This window comes from Phocoena sinus, chromosome 10, assembly GCF_008692025.1.
Source record: "Phocoena sinus isolate mPhoSin1 chromosome 10, mPhoSin1.pri, whole genome shotgun sequence".
Lineage (NCBI taxonomy): Eukaryota > Metazoa > Chordata > Mammalia > Artiodactyla > Phocoenidae > Phocoena > Phocoena sinus.
The window spans coordinates 63,027,576-63,042,563 of record NC_045772.1 but is presented as its reverse complement, the minus strand read 5'-3'; the positions used below and the strand labels follow the sequence as shown (position 1 = coordinate 63,042,563).

Sequence of the window (14,988 nt, the reverse complement as noted above, 5' to 3'; positions counted from 1 at the left end):
CGGAAGGGGGAGGGGCTGCCCGCGGTTCCGGTTCTTCTGCCTTGGACCCCGGTGCCCCTTCAGTCGACGGTCTCCTCCTTCCTCCCTCTCGCCTGCTGCCCCCCCTAATGAAAAATAAACCGAAGACCTCCTGCCGCAGGGTGGCTTTCGCCTCTGAAGCCGCCGCTCTGTGGCCCAAGGCGAGCGCCCTCCGTCGAAGGTCTCGGGGTTGGGGCGGGAGCCGCGGGGAGGGCGGCGTGGCCTTGGCCTCCGCGCGTCTTCCGCGGAGCGCGGCCCGCGACCGGTTATCTCCGCCCGGGACCCCGCAGAGCGCGCCGGGCGCCCTCGGGGTGCGGGGCCCAGGACACTCGCTGTGTGGGCAGAGCCAGCCCTTATCCTCTGGGAGCTTCCTGTCGAGTGGGGAGACGTAGAATAATCACACACACCCTAAACAGTCACGGAAAGGTGCAGCCGGCAGGCGAGGAAGGGGAGTGTGGAGTGACAGAGGTCGTCTGTTTACCCCCGGACAGACGATCAAACTGAGCAAACGTTCTCTTTGATTTTCTCCTGTATCACAAAAGTAAGCATGGTATTTCATAGCGTCAACTACGCCGTGGAGCGTCCCCCTTGATCTCTTTACAATTATTGTAGATGGTAATCACTTGTTGTTTTGTCAGCTTTTGAGGCGTAATGGGCTAAAATAGTCATTGGGAGCCTTTACGTTTCTGAGGCTTATTCAGCATAGATTTGGCAAGCATCTGTCAAACTGGCCTCGTTTGTGGTTAAGAGTTTGTACACTATGTTTGCTTATGTTCGCAAAATTCGTTTTATCCTGAAAATTTCATTACCAACAGAAATATGCAGTTTTATTAAAATGCTGTTTTTCCTATAGACTTTATAATATGCAGTTTACTCGGTGTCTCAATTAGAATCACTACTGTGTTGCTAAGACGAATATGTTAGGTCTGTTATTTGCAGTTGTCCGTTAAGGTTCGGCTTCGTCTGTGCTACATCTGTGCGGTACTACTGTATCACCAGTAGGTGGTAGTACCTTCAAAAAATGCTTTTTTTTTTTCACATGTCATCCCATTTATTTATACTAATGAATTTTCAGCTCTAAGGTAGGGTGTTGTGCCTGAATTTTCCTGTTCCTAAAGCTAGGCTGGAGTAATTGTCTGAAGATATTTTGTTAACCATTATTTCTATCAGTTTTAAGTAGGTAAGCCCAACTAAACACATTGATTTATTCAGCAGTAGTTGAGTGCAAGGTATTATATTGGGAACAGGAAGTGGTCTTTGACTCCCTAGAGCTTGCATTCTGGTAGAGAGACAGAAAACAGGCCATTACTATACTGTGATAATAAGTGCCATGAAAGGTGGGGGAAGCATGTGCTGTGGGGATACAGCCAAAGCTTCTAGACCAGTCTAAAGGAGTCATGAAAGTTTGCCTGGAACTATAACTTATAGGAATAGGCCGCTTGAAGAGGAATAGTGTTTCTGGCAGACGGAATAGCATACGTGAAAGCCTGAAGGTGAGAGAAAGCAGTGCAGGCACATTTGAAGATCTGAAACAAATTCAGTATGACTAATAGCAATTTTGAGGGGAGATTGTGAGTTAAGTTGTGGAAATGTTGATCTAGAGACTTCTTGCCCGCAGGCTTCTACATCATTTGTAGGTGGAGAAACTTAAGACCCTCTGCATTCATCAGATGAGAAAACTATATTTGTTGATGTTTACTATTTTACTGCATACGTGACAGTCTGCTGGGCACAGAGCATACATTCACAAGATAGAGGCCCTGTTCTTAGGCACCTTAAGACTGGGGAAAACAGACATGCCTATAAACACAGTTCAGAATGTTAAGTAACCTCATTAGAAATATCTGCAAGGCACAGTGGAACAAGCATTAAGGAAGGAAGGACCTAGAGCAGTTGGGAACATAATGTTTGGGATGAAACTTTGAAAATGAGTTTGCCAGGTGGACAAGTTGGGGATGTGAAGGTATTCTTGGAAGAGGGGCAGTGTGGAATGAAAGAACATGGATTTTGGCTTAAAACAGTTCTGGCTTCAGATCTTGCATTCACATCTTACTGTGAGATCCACAGAAATGGCAATTCCTTTGATCCTCAGTTTACACATCTCTAAAATAGGGATCCAAAAACATAATAATGAAGAATCCAGGTGATGATATATAAAGAACTCTTAGTTTAGTGCCTAGCATATGTTCCTTTCTTAACAAGCTTTCTTAAAAGTGCCATGCCTTTACTTTAACGTTTTTCATATGTCAGCAGGATCGCAGCCTGCTGTGATTTAGCTCCCCAAATCCATTCCCATTGATGGTACTTTTTTTTTCTTCTTTCAGTCTGTTTATTTTATTCATTTGAAATCCAGTTCGATTCTTTTTTTTTTTTTTTTGCCACGCTGTGTGGCTTGCAAGATTTTAGTTCCCCAAACAGGGATTGAACCCTGGGGCCACGGCGGTGAAAGCATCGAGTCCTAACCACTGGACTGCCAGGGAACTACCCCATTGATGGTGCTTTTGAAGCTGTGTTTCACTGCCCACTTGTGATTCTGCCCAACTTGGGATTGTTTCATGTTAAGCTTCCATCTGCTGCCTGGGGCTTACTTTATTTTTACAGAAAATGTATGCATAAAATTCTGTGTTGAGCAAGTTTTTAACAGATTGTTAATCTTAACCTTAATTTTAGGAATAATAGCTTTAAAAAGTAAGCAAATAAAGGTTACATTCTGATAACATCACTAAAAAACTATGTATGTATTGTTAATAATGAGCCGAAGGTATAAAGGCTGCTTTCATTTTGGAAAAAAAACTTATAAGTTAATTCCTCTTTAAAAAAATCATAGAGGGCTTCCCTGATGGCGCAGTGGTTGAGAGTCCGCCTGCCGATGCAGGGGACGCGGGTTCGTGCCCCGGTCCGGGAAGATCCCACATGCCACGGAGCGGCTGGGCCCGTGAGCCATGGCCGCTGAGCCTGCGCGTCCGGAGCCTGTGCTCTGCAACGGGAGAGGCCACAACAGTGGGAGGCCCGAGTACCGCAAAAAAAAACCCAGAAAATAGACTGTCTTCTTTTCTGTAGGAAATATAGTTGTAGTAATTGTCCAAAGTGTTATTTGCTGACTGTAGTGGCTTTTACTATGAAATGTCAGATGTTTTGTTGATGATGTTAGTTTCCATTAGATATAAAATTTCTTAATAATATTCTTATGGGGGAAAATCAGTGAGTCACAGTGAAACAGAAAAGTATCATTTTCAGTAATTTAGCAAGGTATTATAAAATCTTTTATAGTTTCTTTCAGTGCTTTAGCACTACATCTTTTTTTTTTCTCTCTATATTCTTATGTCTTCTGAAATGGAGTGTTTAAAAAGGCATTTTCAGTAGCGATAGTATGTAGAAAGTATAAAATTCCATCTTTGATGCTGTCTGTATGTTTAGTCTTTGGAATTACACTTCTCTTAGTGTAGATTAAAAATCACTGCACTCTTCCTAAAGAAGGGACTATATATAGCTTAAAAGCAGTTCAAGCAGTTCCCTTAAAAGCAGTTCAAACAAGGGAAACACTAGATGAACTTGTAAGAATTTAAAGTTTTAAAATCATAGTTACATCATACTGGAAACATTTGTATCAAAATGAAAGAAATAAAATTTATATGAAGAAATAATATAGGGTAATAAGGAAAACACAAGATCTGATAGATGGATGGACAAATAATATGAACAGAAAGCTCACATAACTAATAGAGAATTAAAGAAATGTAAAACAATGTACCATTTTCCATCTATCAGGTTAGTCATGACTAAAAAATTCACTGGACTTCCCTGGTGGTCCAGCGGTTAAGACTTCACCTTCCAATGCAATGGGTACAGGTTTGATCCCTGGTCAGGGACCTAAGATCCCACACACCTCGGGGCCAAAAAACCAAAACATAAGAAGCAATACTGTAACAAATTCAATAAAGACTTTAAAAAAAAACCCTGAATTCTTAAAAAAAAAAAAAAATTCCCATTGCTTTCTCATGCGCTTCTGGTGGACTATAATTCTTTCAGAAAACCTTAAATATTCATACTCCTCAACCAAGTAATTCTCATTTTTAGAATATATCCTATGGAAATAATTTTAATTACAGAAAAAGCTTTATATGCTAAACATATTAATCTCAGTATTGTTTTGTTTGGTAAAAAAATGTGAATTATGTACATTCACTGGATGGAATATTATGTAGCATTTAAATATTTTTCTATTTGAAACCTAGAAAATATTTGTGATAAATGAAAACAGGATACAAAATTGTACGTACAGTATGTTTATGATTTTTTAAAAGTTGTGGAAAGAGAAGACTGAAAAGAAATTAGACAATATTATAATTAAGTTTTTATCATCCTTTTTCTTTCTGTTCTATATTTTCCATGTTAGAAAAAAAGGCTCGTGACATATTTAGAGGGAAAAGCATTAGAAACACTTTATGTTTGAGGTGATTTTATACCTTTTCTCAATGGCTAAAAACAGCATCAATCCAGAGTTAAGAATGAATTTATTTTCTGCTGTCCAAAACGGGAAAAAAAAGAGAAGAAAGAATATGCAGGCTTAAACTTCACAATTATTAAATTAATGACGCTAAGGGCTAAGTACCTAGTTGCCGCCTCTCTCTCTAAAAATTCTTTGAATTGTGGTAAAATACACATAAAATAAAATTTACTATCATAACCATTTTGAAGTATACAATTCAGTAGTGTTAAGTACATTACATTATTGTGGCGCCAATATACAGAACTTTTTCATACCCATTAAACAACAACTACCCATCTCCCCTCCCTCCAGTCCCTATTAAGCGCCATTCTACTGTTTCTATCGGTTTGACTACTAAGTACCTTAAATAAGTGAAAGCATTCAGAATTTGTCTTTTTGTGACTGGTTTATTTTACTTAACGTATGTCCACAAAGTTCATTCATGTTGTAGCATGTGTCACAATTTCCTTTCCTTTCTTTTTAAAGCTGAATAATATACCATTGTGTATGTATATCACATTTTGTTTATTCGTTCATCCCCTGATAAATATTTGAGTTGCTTCCACCTTTTGGCTATTGTTAATAATTCTCCTATGCACATAGGTGTACGAATATCTCTGTAAGACCCTGCTTTCAATTCTTTTGGATATACACCCCAAAATGGGATTGCTGGATCGTATAGTAATTCTATCTTTAATTTTTTGGGTTACCACCATATTGTTCTCCATAGTGACCGCACCATTCTACACTCCCAACCAACAGTGCACAAAATGTTTCAGTTTCTCCACATCGTTGCTAACACTTACTTTCTGTTTTTTTTAAAAAAAAATATTAGCCATCCTAATGGGTGTGAGGTGATATCTTAATGTAGTTTTGATTTGCATTTCCCTAATAATTAGTGAAATTGAGCATCTTTTCATTTGTTTGCTGGCCGGCCCTCTCTCTTTTTATGTCTTTTCACATAATTAGAAAAACCTTAAATTCTACCCAAATCTTTTACCAGCCTCTTTCTAAGTAGTTCTCCTCTTTGACATATTCCATCTCTTATAACCCATTTATTCTCATTCTTACCCAGCCTACATGTCCTGCAATTGATTATCTAGATCATCTAGATCTTCAGAAACTCCTTAGTTATGGTTTCATTTATTTATTTATTCTGTTCAACCTTTGCTCAATAAGTTCTCTATATTAAACTATGTATGCAATTAGAAACTGTTCCCTAGGGGACTTCCCTGGCAGTCCAGTGGTTAAGACTCTGCACTTCCACTGCAGGGGCACAGGTTCAGTCCCTGGTCGGGAACTAAGATCCCACATGTTGCAGGCCAAAAAAAGAAAAGAAAAGAAAAACTGTTCCGTAGACTGTAGAAAAGAATGCTTGGGCTTCCCTGGTGGTTAAGAATCCGCCTGCCAATGCAGGGGACACAGGTTCGAGCTCTGGTCCGGGAAGATCCCACATGCCATGGAGCAACTAAACCCGTGCGCCACAACTACTGAGCCTGCGCTCTAGAGCCTGTGCTCCGCAACAAGAGAAGCCACCACAATGAGAAGCCCGTGCACCGCAACGAAGAGTAGCACCCGCTTGCTGCAACTAGAGAAAGCCCGCACGCAGCAACGAAGACCCAAGAAAGCCAAAAATAAATTAAAAAAAAAAAATTTATTTTAATTTAAAGGAAAAAAAAAGAGAAAAGAATGCTTGTGTTCCTGCACAGAAGACTATCTTATGTATACCATTTATTAAATTTAAACATGTTCATGTGGATCAAAATTCAAAAAATTTAAAGGAAAATCTCTTTTCTCTCTCTGTACCGTAGCTACCAATTCTCTTCCGTGGAGGTAACCAAGTTACCAATTTTTAAGCAACTATAGAGTATACTATCCATATTCTGTAGCACTTTTTATTTTCCATTTTAAAAGCTCTTATCATAGGTCACTACACACCCAGAGCAAAGGTGTGAAAACATGAGTCTGGATAATTGAGCTCAGCCCTTAGTATAGAAAAGCCTGTTTTGTTCCTCTTAAAAAGTATGCATATTAAGAAAAGAAATGTCTTAAGATTTTTTGAAAATGAAGTTAGAAAGCATCTTTTAACTTTTTTTTTCCCCTTACAGTTGATTATGGAAGATTCTCACAAGAATAACGCTTCAGAGACAGCACCTCAGTCTGGTTCAACAGTTCAGGGAGCTCATATTTCTCATATTCCTCAACAGGTAAGGCAGGAACCAGCCAAAACATTGAGCCAGTTAGGAATATTTGTTATGCAGATTAAGCTGTTGTTGCAGATCACCAATTACTAACGTTCAAAAAAAGAACCAAGCAAAAGAGAAAAAAACCCCTGTAAAATGTTGAAATGTATGGAAGGAATGAATTATCTGATTTAAATATCTTGTCAAGATCATTCAGTCTTATTTTCTGTTATAGCATATTTAGTGTTTTAACATGTATATACTTCTCAAAACTTGGGGAGGTAGAGTTCATTTTATGCGGTACATGATTATTTTAGGTTTTTTTTCAGACTAATTTTGTTGCTGCATAAGACAAATGAAAAATTATTTGGCCCTTTGGGCTGACTTGAAATAGAGACTAATAGTTTCAGGAGGCAAACCATCTTCAATTCAACAGATGTATTGTGGATTTAAAGGAAATATTTTTGCTGAACTGGAAAATAGGCATATTCATTAGAGAATTTAAATTGACAGACATGCATATTGCAGAACTGATGATATTTTTAAAATTTCAAATTGTCTGATCCATGCACCTGACCCACTTCAGGGAAAACAACTGAAACTATGTATTGCCAGTGACAGGATTTGAACTTTCAAGTGAAAATTAGAATTTTGGATAACTTGTATTCACCATCATGAACTTGACAGCTTCCCAGTAGCTACCAACTTTTTTGTTACAAAATTGTGTTACAAAATCATGAATGGTATAAGATCCATTCAGAATGCAAGATACACCAATGGATTTTAATGTTAACAGAATACACAGAGTTCAAATTGTACATTGCAGACAACCTTTAAGAAACTACAACCTGTCAAGTGTTAATGTGGTTTCACAGGAGAATATCCATAGTTATCTGGAAAAACAATTAAAACACCCCCCCCCTTTTCTGACTACATACCTGAGTGAGGCCAGACTTTCTTCATATACCTCAACAAAACCACATATGGCAAATATTTAAGGTAGAAGCAGATAAGAGAGTTCACCTGTTTTCTATTAACTCAAACATTAAGGAGATTTGCAGAAATGTAAAACAGTGTCATTTCTGTCACAAATTTGGGGGGGTATATTTAGTCATATTAGTGAAAATATATCATTTATGTTAACATGTAATGGATTTATGATTGTTGTTTTTATTTTTTATAAATTTATTTTATTTATTTTATTTTTGGCTGTGTTGGGTCTTTGTTGCTGTGTGCAGGCTTTCTCCAGTTGCTGTTTTTAAATGAACTGTTAAATAGTTTTAAATTTTCTGTTTAAATTTTAAATGTAAGTATTAGATTAAAAACTGACATAAATGAAATTTCTTTGGGGTCCTTAGTAATTTTTAAGAGTATAAAAGGGTCTTGAGATGAAAAAGTTAGAGAACCAAGCAACTAAAGGATTAATCCTTCAAGCTTGATGTATCCTTCTCTGTTATTTGGCTATATCTGTGAAGAATAATGATATCTTCCCTAGATGGTACTGGAAAAACAATGATAGAGTCTTTCATTTACCTTCTGTTAGTAGGGCCCTTCACAGAAATGTTTTAATTCAGTTGGCTTACTTACACATTTCAGTTATGTTGGTTAGATGTGAATGTTTTCCAGGTTTCCTCAGAAGCATATTTACAGAGATAGAATAAGTACATTTCTAGGCGGTAAATAATTTTATAGTGATTTTTAAAAATAATGTCACTGACTTGCGATCCAAATTCTTGTGGCTTGACAGCTTTATTAGACACTAACTTCTGTAAGGAAGAAGTATCTAATAACAGTAATATTTATTCAGTCATTCAGTATAAGGTGGGGATATAACAGTGAACAAAAGTTTCAGCTCTCATGGAACATACATTCTAGTGTTGGGGAGAATAAAATGTATCAGTTCGTAATATGTGCTGTGGAGGCTGATAAAGCAGGGTAGGAGGAATAGGGGGTTGTTGATGGGGATGGGGACTTGCCTTTTTATGTAAGGTGGTCTGAGAAGTCGTATCTGTGGAAATACCTCTTCAATTATATGGACCAGCAGCTGTAAACTCTGAGACTGATATGTGCTTGGCATGGTTAAGGAACAGCAGGGCAGCCAGTGTGGTAGGAGAGGGATGAATGAGGGGAGAGGGATACAAGATGAGGCAGAGAGGTTTGGGATGGCAGGGGAGAGTGCCAGATAATGTAGGCCTTGTATGCCACTGTAAGATTTCTGGCTTTTAATCTGGGTGAGATAAGGAACCTTGGGAGTGGTTTTTGAGTAAAAACCTGATTTGACTGATATTTTACAGAGAAACCACTTTGATATTTTAATAGGATTCCTCTGGCTGCTTTGTAGAGTGGAAGTAGGAAAACCAGTTAGGAGGCTGTTACATTGATTGTGCATGAGACAGTAGTGGCTTGGACCAAGGTGGTATTAGTGGTGATGGTGAGATAAAGTTAGATTCTGGATATAATTTGGTTGTGAAGCCAACAGTGTTTGCTTTTTTAAAAAAAAAAAAAAAAGTATTTATTTATTTGGTTTCACCGGGTCTTAGTTGCGGCAGGTGGGTTCCTTAGTTGTGGCATGCGAACTCTTAGTTGCACCATGCATGTGGGATGATCTAGTTCCCTGACCAGGGATCGAACCTGTGTCCCCTGCATTGGGAGCACAGAGTCTTATCCACTGCACCACCAAGGAAGTCCCCCAGTGTTTGCTTTTGGATTGGATGTAGGTGTAGAGGGAAAAAGGGGTCAAGATTGACTCTACAGTTTTTGACTTGAATAACAGTAAGAATGGAGTTGCTGTTTACTGAGATGGACAACATTGGCACATTTTTTTTTTCTTTTTGGGGAGATGTTGGCAATCAGGAATTTAGCTTTTGGGCATGTTAAATTTATGATACTATTTGTTAGTTTTCCTTGCTGCAAAACAAATTACCACAAATTTAGTGGCTTAAAACAATACAACACACATTTATTATCCTAAAATTTCTCTTAGTTGGGTTCTGTGCTTCAGAGTTTCACAAGCTGCAATCAAGATGTTGGCTAGGGCTGGCTTCTTATCTGGAGACTAGAATGGAGAAGAATTCACTTCTAAGCTCACTCAGGTTGTTGGCAGAATTCATTTTATTGCAGCTGTAGGACTGAGAACTTTAATTTTTTTAGCTGGAGGCCACCCTCAGCTCTTAGAGGTCGCCTGCGATTCGCTGCCACCTGGCCCTCTCCAATAAGTAGTTCACAGCATGGCAGCCTGCTACTTTAAGTTCAGCAGGAGAGTGAGAGTGAGTCAGCTGACAAGACAGAGTCTTATATAATATAATCAAGGGAATGATAGCCCATTCCTTAGCCATAAAATGTGACATAATCACAGCGATGACGTCCCATCATCTTTGCCTTATTCTGTTGGTTAGAAGCAAGCCACAGATCCCTCCCACACTCAAGGGGAGAGGATTACACAAAGACATGAACACCAGAAGGTGGGGACCATAGGGGCCACCTTAGAATTTGTCTGCCAAACCGTACATTTGTCCAATAGGTAGTTGGATATATATGGTCTGGAGTCCAGGGGAGAGGTCCAGACTGGAAATGTAAATTTAGGCATTGTAGATATATAGGTGGTATTTAAACTCATTGGGTGGTTTCTGGCTTCCATTTAGGACGTAGAAAGCTGGAAAGCATATTGCTCCCACTGTAAAACAAGAGTAAGCTATAATATACAAAAATCATAACTTCTTTCAACACATTAGTAGTGGCATGTGGGCATGGCTCACCCGTAGCAGTAGCAGAGCACAGGAAGAAGGCAGGGCTGTCATACAGGGGGAAATAAGAATTTAGCTAAATTGAGGCTTCGCCGGTGGCACAGTGGTTAAGAATCCGCCTGCCAATGCAGGGGACACGGGTTCGAGCCCTGGTCCGGGAAGATCCCACATGCTGCGGAGCAACTAAGCCTGTGTGCCACAACTACTGAGCCTGCGCTATAGAGCCCGAGAGCCACAACTACTGGAGCCCACGCGCCTAGAGCCCATGTTCCACAACAAGAGAAGCTACCGCAATGAGAAGCCTGCACACCATAATGAAGAGTAGCCCTCGCTCACCGCAACTAGAGAAAGTCCGTGGGCAGCAACGAAGACCCAATGCAGCGAAGAATAAAAATAAATAAAGTAGATACAACATTAAAGAAATTAAAAATGGTCAAAAAAAGAGAAGAATTTAGCTAAATTTTTATTGAATTGCTAAAGTCTAAGTGTAGGCTAGTATGAGAACATAGAACCCTTGGGAGCTGCAGACACAGGGTAGGTAACACCCACTCCAGGGATCCCCAAGAGTTGCTCATGAGAAAGATTAGGGGAAGCAAGGGAGACAAGAGAAAGCCTCTCTAGTGGTACAGGCCTGCCTGGACCCTTCTTCCCTGTGGAAAAGAGCTTTAAGCCACTGGGGGAAGGGAATAAACCCCATTTTCCAGTGTGGGTAGAAGTGAAAAGAAAAAGAAAATCCATAAACCCTGAGGGAAGGGCAGAAAACTTTCCTGGGTTCAGACCATTAGTTTTCCTACTACTTGGAGAAAGCCCTACCTCCTGAGACTGAGACTAGGCCAGGATAACAGAGCAACTTCTCTGTCTCCCCTCAGCTCCTGCAGCAAGTAAAGCAATAGCAGTTTATCCCTGGGGAGGGCTAAGAGTATGGAGAGACACTCTGGGTCAGGTGCACAGAGAAAGCCTAAAGCTGAGGATCTCTTAGAAAAACCCTCTGGCAAACCAGGCCCCACCCTAAGCAGAAGGTCACACTAGAGGAATTTAGAGCTGGTAGTACTTAAGGTAATCATAACAAAACCCAAACCCTGCTCAATTCCTGAATAGATTGACTCCTCCCTCCCCCAGCCACCACCTGCACTAAAAGCCTAGTAGAAGAAGTAGTGAAGAACTACCACGCCATTTTTAGGCATGAATACTGTTTCCTCAGTCTCTACTATCTTACTACACATGATGTCCATCATTCAGGCAAAAATTATGAAGCACATACAAAAAAGCAAGGAAATAATCACCCACTGTCAGAAGTAAAAATGATCAGTAGACTCAGGATGACTCAGTTGTTAGAAGTATCAGATAGTGAATTTAAAATAATAATAATATATTAAAGGCTATAGTGGAAAAAGTGGACAACATGAATGAACGGGAGGTAAATTTCAGCAGAGGAATAGAAACTGTATGAAAGAGTCAAATGGAAATGCTAGAAATAAAAATTGTGACATAGATGAATTATGTTTTTGGGCTTATTAGTAGGTTTGACACAGCTGAGGAAAGAATCAGTGAACTTGAAGATAGGCCAACAAAAATTATCCAAACTGAAAAAAGAAAAAAAAGTGGGGAGAAAAACAGAACAGAGCATCTGAGAGCTGTGGGACAATATCTAAATATTTAACATAAGTGTAATTAAAGTCATGGGACTACATGACATTACTGGGGGTGAGTGTAGTCAGAGATTGAGGTCAATGGATTTGACTCTGGGACTTTCCAACATTTGGGGGTTGGGGAGATTGAAGAGGGATGGCCAAAGCAGTAAAAAGAAAATCAAGAAAAATGGGGATCATGGAAATTAGGAACGAGGTGATGATCAACTATGTAAAATGCTGCTGGTAGGTCAAATGAGGGGTAACAGTAACTATTATATAGTCTATCTTCATTATTCAAGGATTTTTTTTTTTTTTTTGGCCGCACCTTGTGGCATGCAGGATCCTAGTTCCCCGACCAGGGATCAAACTTGCACCCCCTGCAGTGGAAATGTGCAGTCTTAACCACTGGACTGCTAGGGAAGTCCCTCAAGGATTCTGTATTTGCAAATTCACCTACTTGATAAAATTCATTTGTAACCCCAAAATCAGTATGCACTCTTGTGGTCATTAGTGGACATGTGTGGAGGAGTGAAAATTTTGAGTCACTTTCTCAGTTGAGCTCGAACAATGCAATACTCTGTCTTACAATTTTAGGTCTCATACTATGAACAATCCTCCTTTTTGTGGTCTAGTTAGTGCTGTGTTTTTCACATTATTGTGCTTTTTGTTGGTAATGTTGCTGTTTAAAATGCCCTCTAAGCATAGTGCTTAAGTGTTAAGTGCAAGAAGGCTGTGATGTACCTTATGTAGAAAATACATGTGTTAGATAAGTTTCATTCAGGTGTGACTTGTAGTGCTGTTGACCATAAGTTCAATGTTAATGAATTAACAGTACTATATTCCAGACTACCAAAATAAAGCTAATATTGCAATAAAACAAGTCACACAAATTTTTTGTTTTCCACTGCATATAAGAGTTATGTTTATACTATATTGTAGTCTATTAAAATGTGCCATAGGGCTTCCCTGGTGGCGTAGTGGTTGAGAATCTGCCTGCCAATGCAGGGGACACGGGTTCGAGCCCTGGTCTGGGAAGATCCCACGTGCCGCGGAGCAGCTAGGCCCGTGAGCCACAACTACTGAGCCTGCGCGTCTGGAGCTTGTGCTCCGCAACAAGAGAGGCCACGACAGTGAGAGGCCTGCACACCACGATGAAGAGTGGACCCCCCACTCGCCACAACTAGAGAAAGCCCTTGCACGGAAACGAAGACCCAACACAGCAATCAATCAATCAAAAAAAATGTGCCACAGCCTTCTGTCTAAACAATGTACATACTTTAATTAGAAAATACTTTATTGCTGGAATTCCCTGGTGGTCCAGCTTTCACTGCTGAGGGCCTGGGTTCAATACCTGGTCAGGGAACTAAGATCCCACAAGCCATGCAGCCAAGGGAAAAAAAAAAAACCTTTATTCCTAAAAAGTGCTAACTTTTTGTGCCTTCAGTGAGACTTGCTCTAAGCAAGATTGCCACGGACCTTCAATTTGTAAAAAATGCAGTATCTGCAAAGCACAATAAAGTGAAGTGCAATAAAACAAGGTATGCCTGTATTAAAAAAGGTGTCTTTAAACAGAAACACACTTAAAACAAGGTTATACGTTAACCGGTTGATGAAAATATTGTGCCTAGAGGCTTGCAGCAACCTAACCCTGTATTTCCCCTAGGAACAATGGTTCAGCATTTGCTAATTCAGTGTACATGGCAGCTTCATAGAACATAACCACAAATAACAAGAGTTGACTGTATTTGGCAACATGGAGTTCATTGACAACCTTGACAAGAACTGTTTTCAGTCGAAGTGGGGATAAAAATCTCATTAGATCTAAGAGAACATGGGAAAAAGAAAAGAGGGGAGAAAATGAGTAGAGAGGAGTTTTGCTGCAAAGGGATCTACAAAATGAAGTGCTGAAGGGGGTTTTATAAGTCATGGAAGTTTTATTATTACTTTTTATGATGGGAGGAATTAACAGCCTGTCTATATACCAGTGGGAGTGATGCAATAATATTTGATGACACAGGACATATAGAAAGGACAATCTGGGATGATGTCCTTCAGGAGGGGCGGGGATGAGCATTAGTCTGCAAGTGGAAAATTCATTTTACATGAGCATAGGTACCTCATTCATAATAAGAAAGCAATCACATACAGGTTAGGTAGGTAGATTGGGGATGAGGGACTCTGAAAGTTTTCTTTTGATAACTTCTTTGTTTTTCAGTCAGATAAAATGTTTTGAGAATGTAAGTGGACTAGGGATATATAGTAGGATTGTTGGAGAGCATTAACAGTCCACTTGAGGTTACTGATCATGAACTTAAAGTGTGACCATTCAGTTCAGTTGTGTGTCTTTCTCCAGTCAGATTCAGGTACTTGCATACAGGTTACAGGCATAGAGTACGTGAGTTAACAGGTTGCTGTTTGGTCCAGAGACTACAGCAAAGCAAAAAAAGACAAGGACATTGAAGGTTATGTGATACGGTGATTATAATGCTGGACCATGAGATTTAAGCTGTATAAGGAAGAAGTGGGGACTTGATGGGGTCAAGAGCAGGGAAAAGATAGTAGACTCGATGGATTATAAGTTCCTGTGGAGTCCAAGAACTTGAGAGTCCAAATAGTAGAGGTAGTGAGTTGGAAGTAGGTGGTACTCAGAGAGAGGGATACTTGAATTTGAGATTATAGGAGTGGTTATTGGTAATGATAAGGTTTAGGTAAGTAGTCCTCAACTGGAGTGGTACTGCTTCCCCACTGAGATGTCTAGAAATATGTAGGGGGGTAGGGATGGTGGTTGCCACTGGCATTTAATGGGCAATTTAGAGATGCTACATGTGTTTCATTGAGCAGGATATTCCTGCACGTGGAAGAATTGTCCTGCCCCAAATGCCTGTTTAGAAACCCTGTAGGGTATGACAATGGGAGTGGGTGGC

General features: G+C 39.7%; 1 protein-coding gene across 7 annotated transcripts in view; it reads left to right on the top strand.

Moving 5' to 3' along the window:
• The window catches only part of ATF1 (activating transcription factor 1), a 54,317-nt gene that overhangs the window by 451 nt on the left and 38,878 nt on the right, over positions 1-14,988 (top strand). For 3 of the 7 annotated variants that reach the window (XR_004351795.1, XM_032645935.1, XM_032645930.1), the window contains exons 1-2: positions 40-179; positions 6,616-6,714. Coding sequence is in view for 6 of the 7 variants with exons in the window: in XM_032645935.1 (XP_032501826.1) it covers positions 108-179; positions 6,616-6,714 (171 nt within the window). In the remaining variant the exon portion in view is untranslated. The other 4 variants (XM_032645936.1, XM_032645932.1, XM_032645934.1 and 1 more) reach the window with 3 other exon arrangements.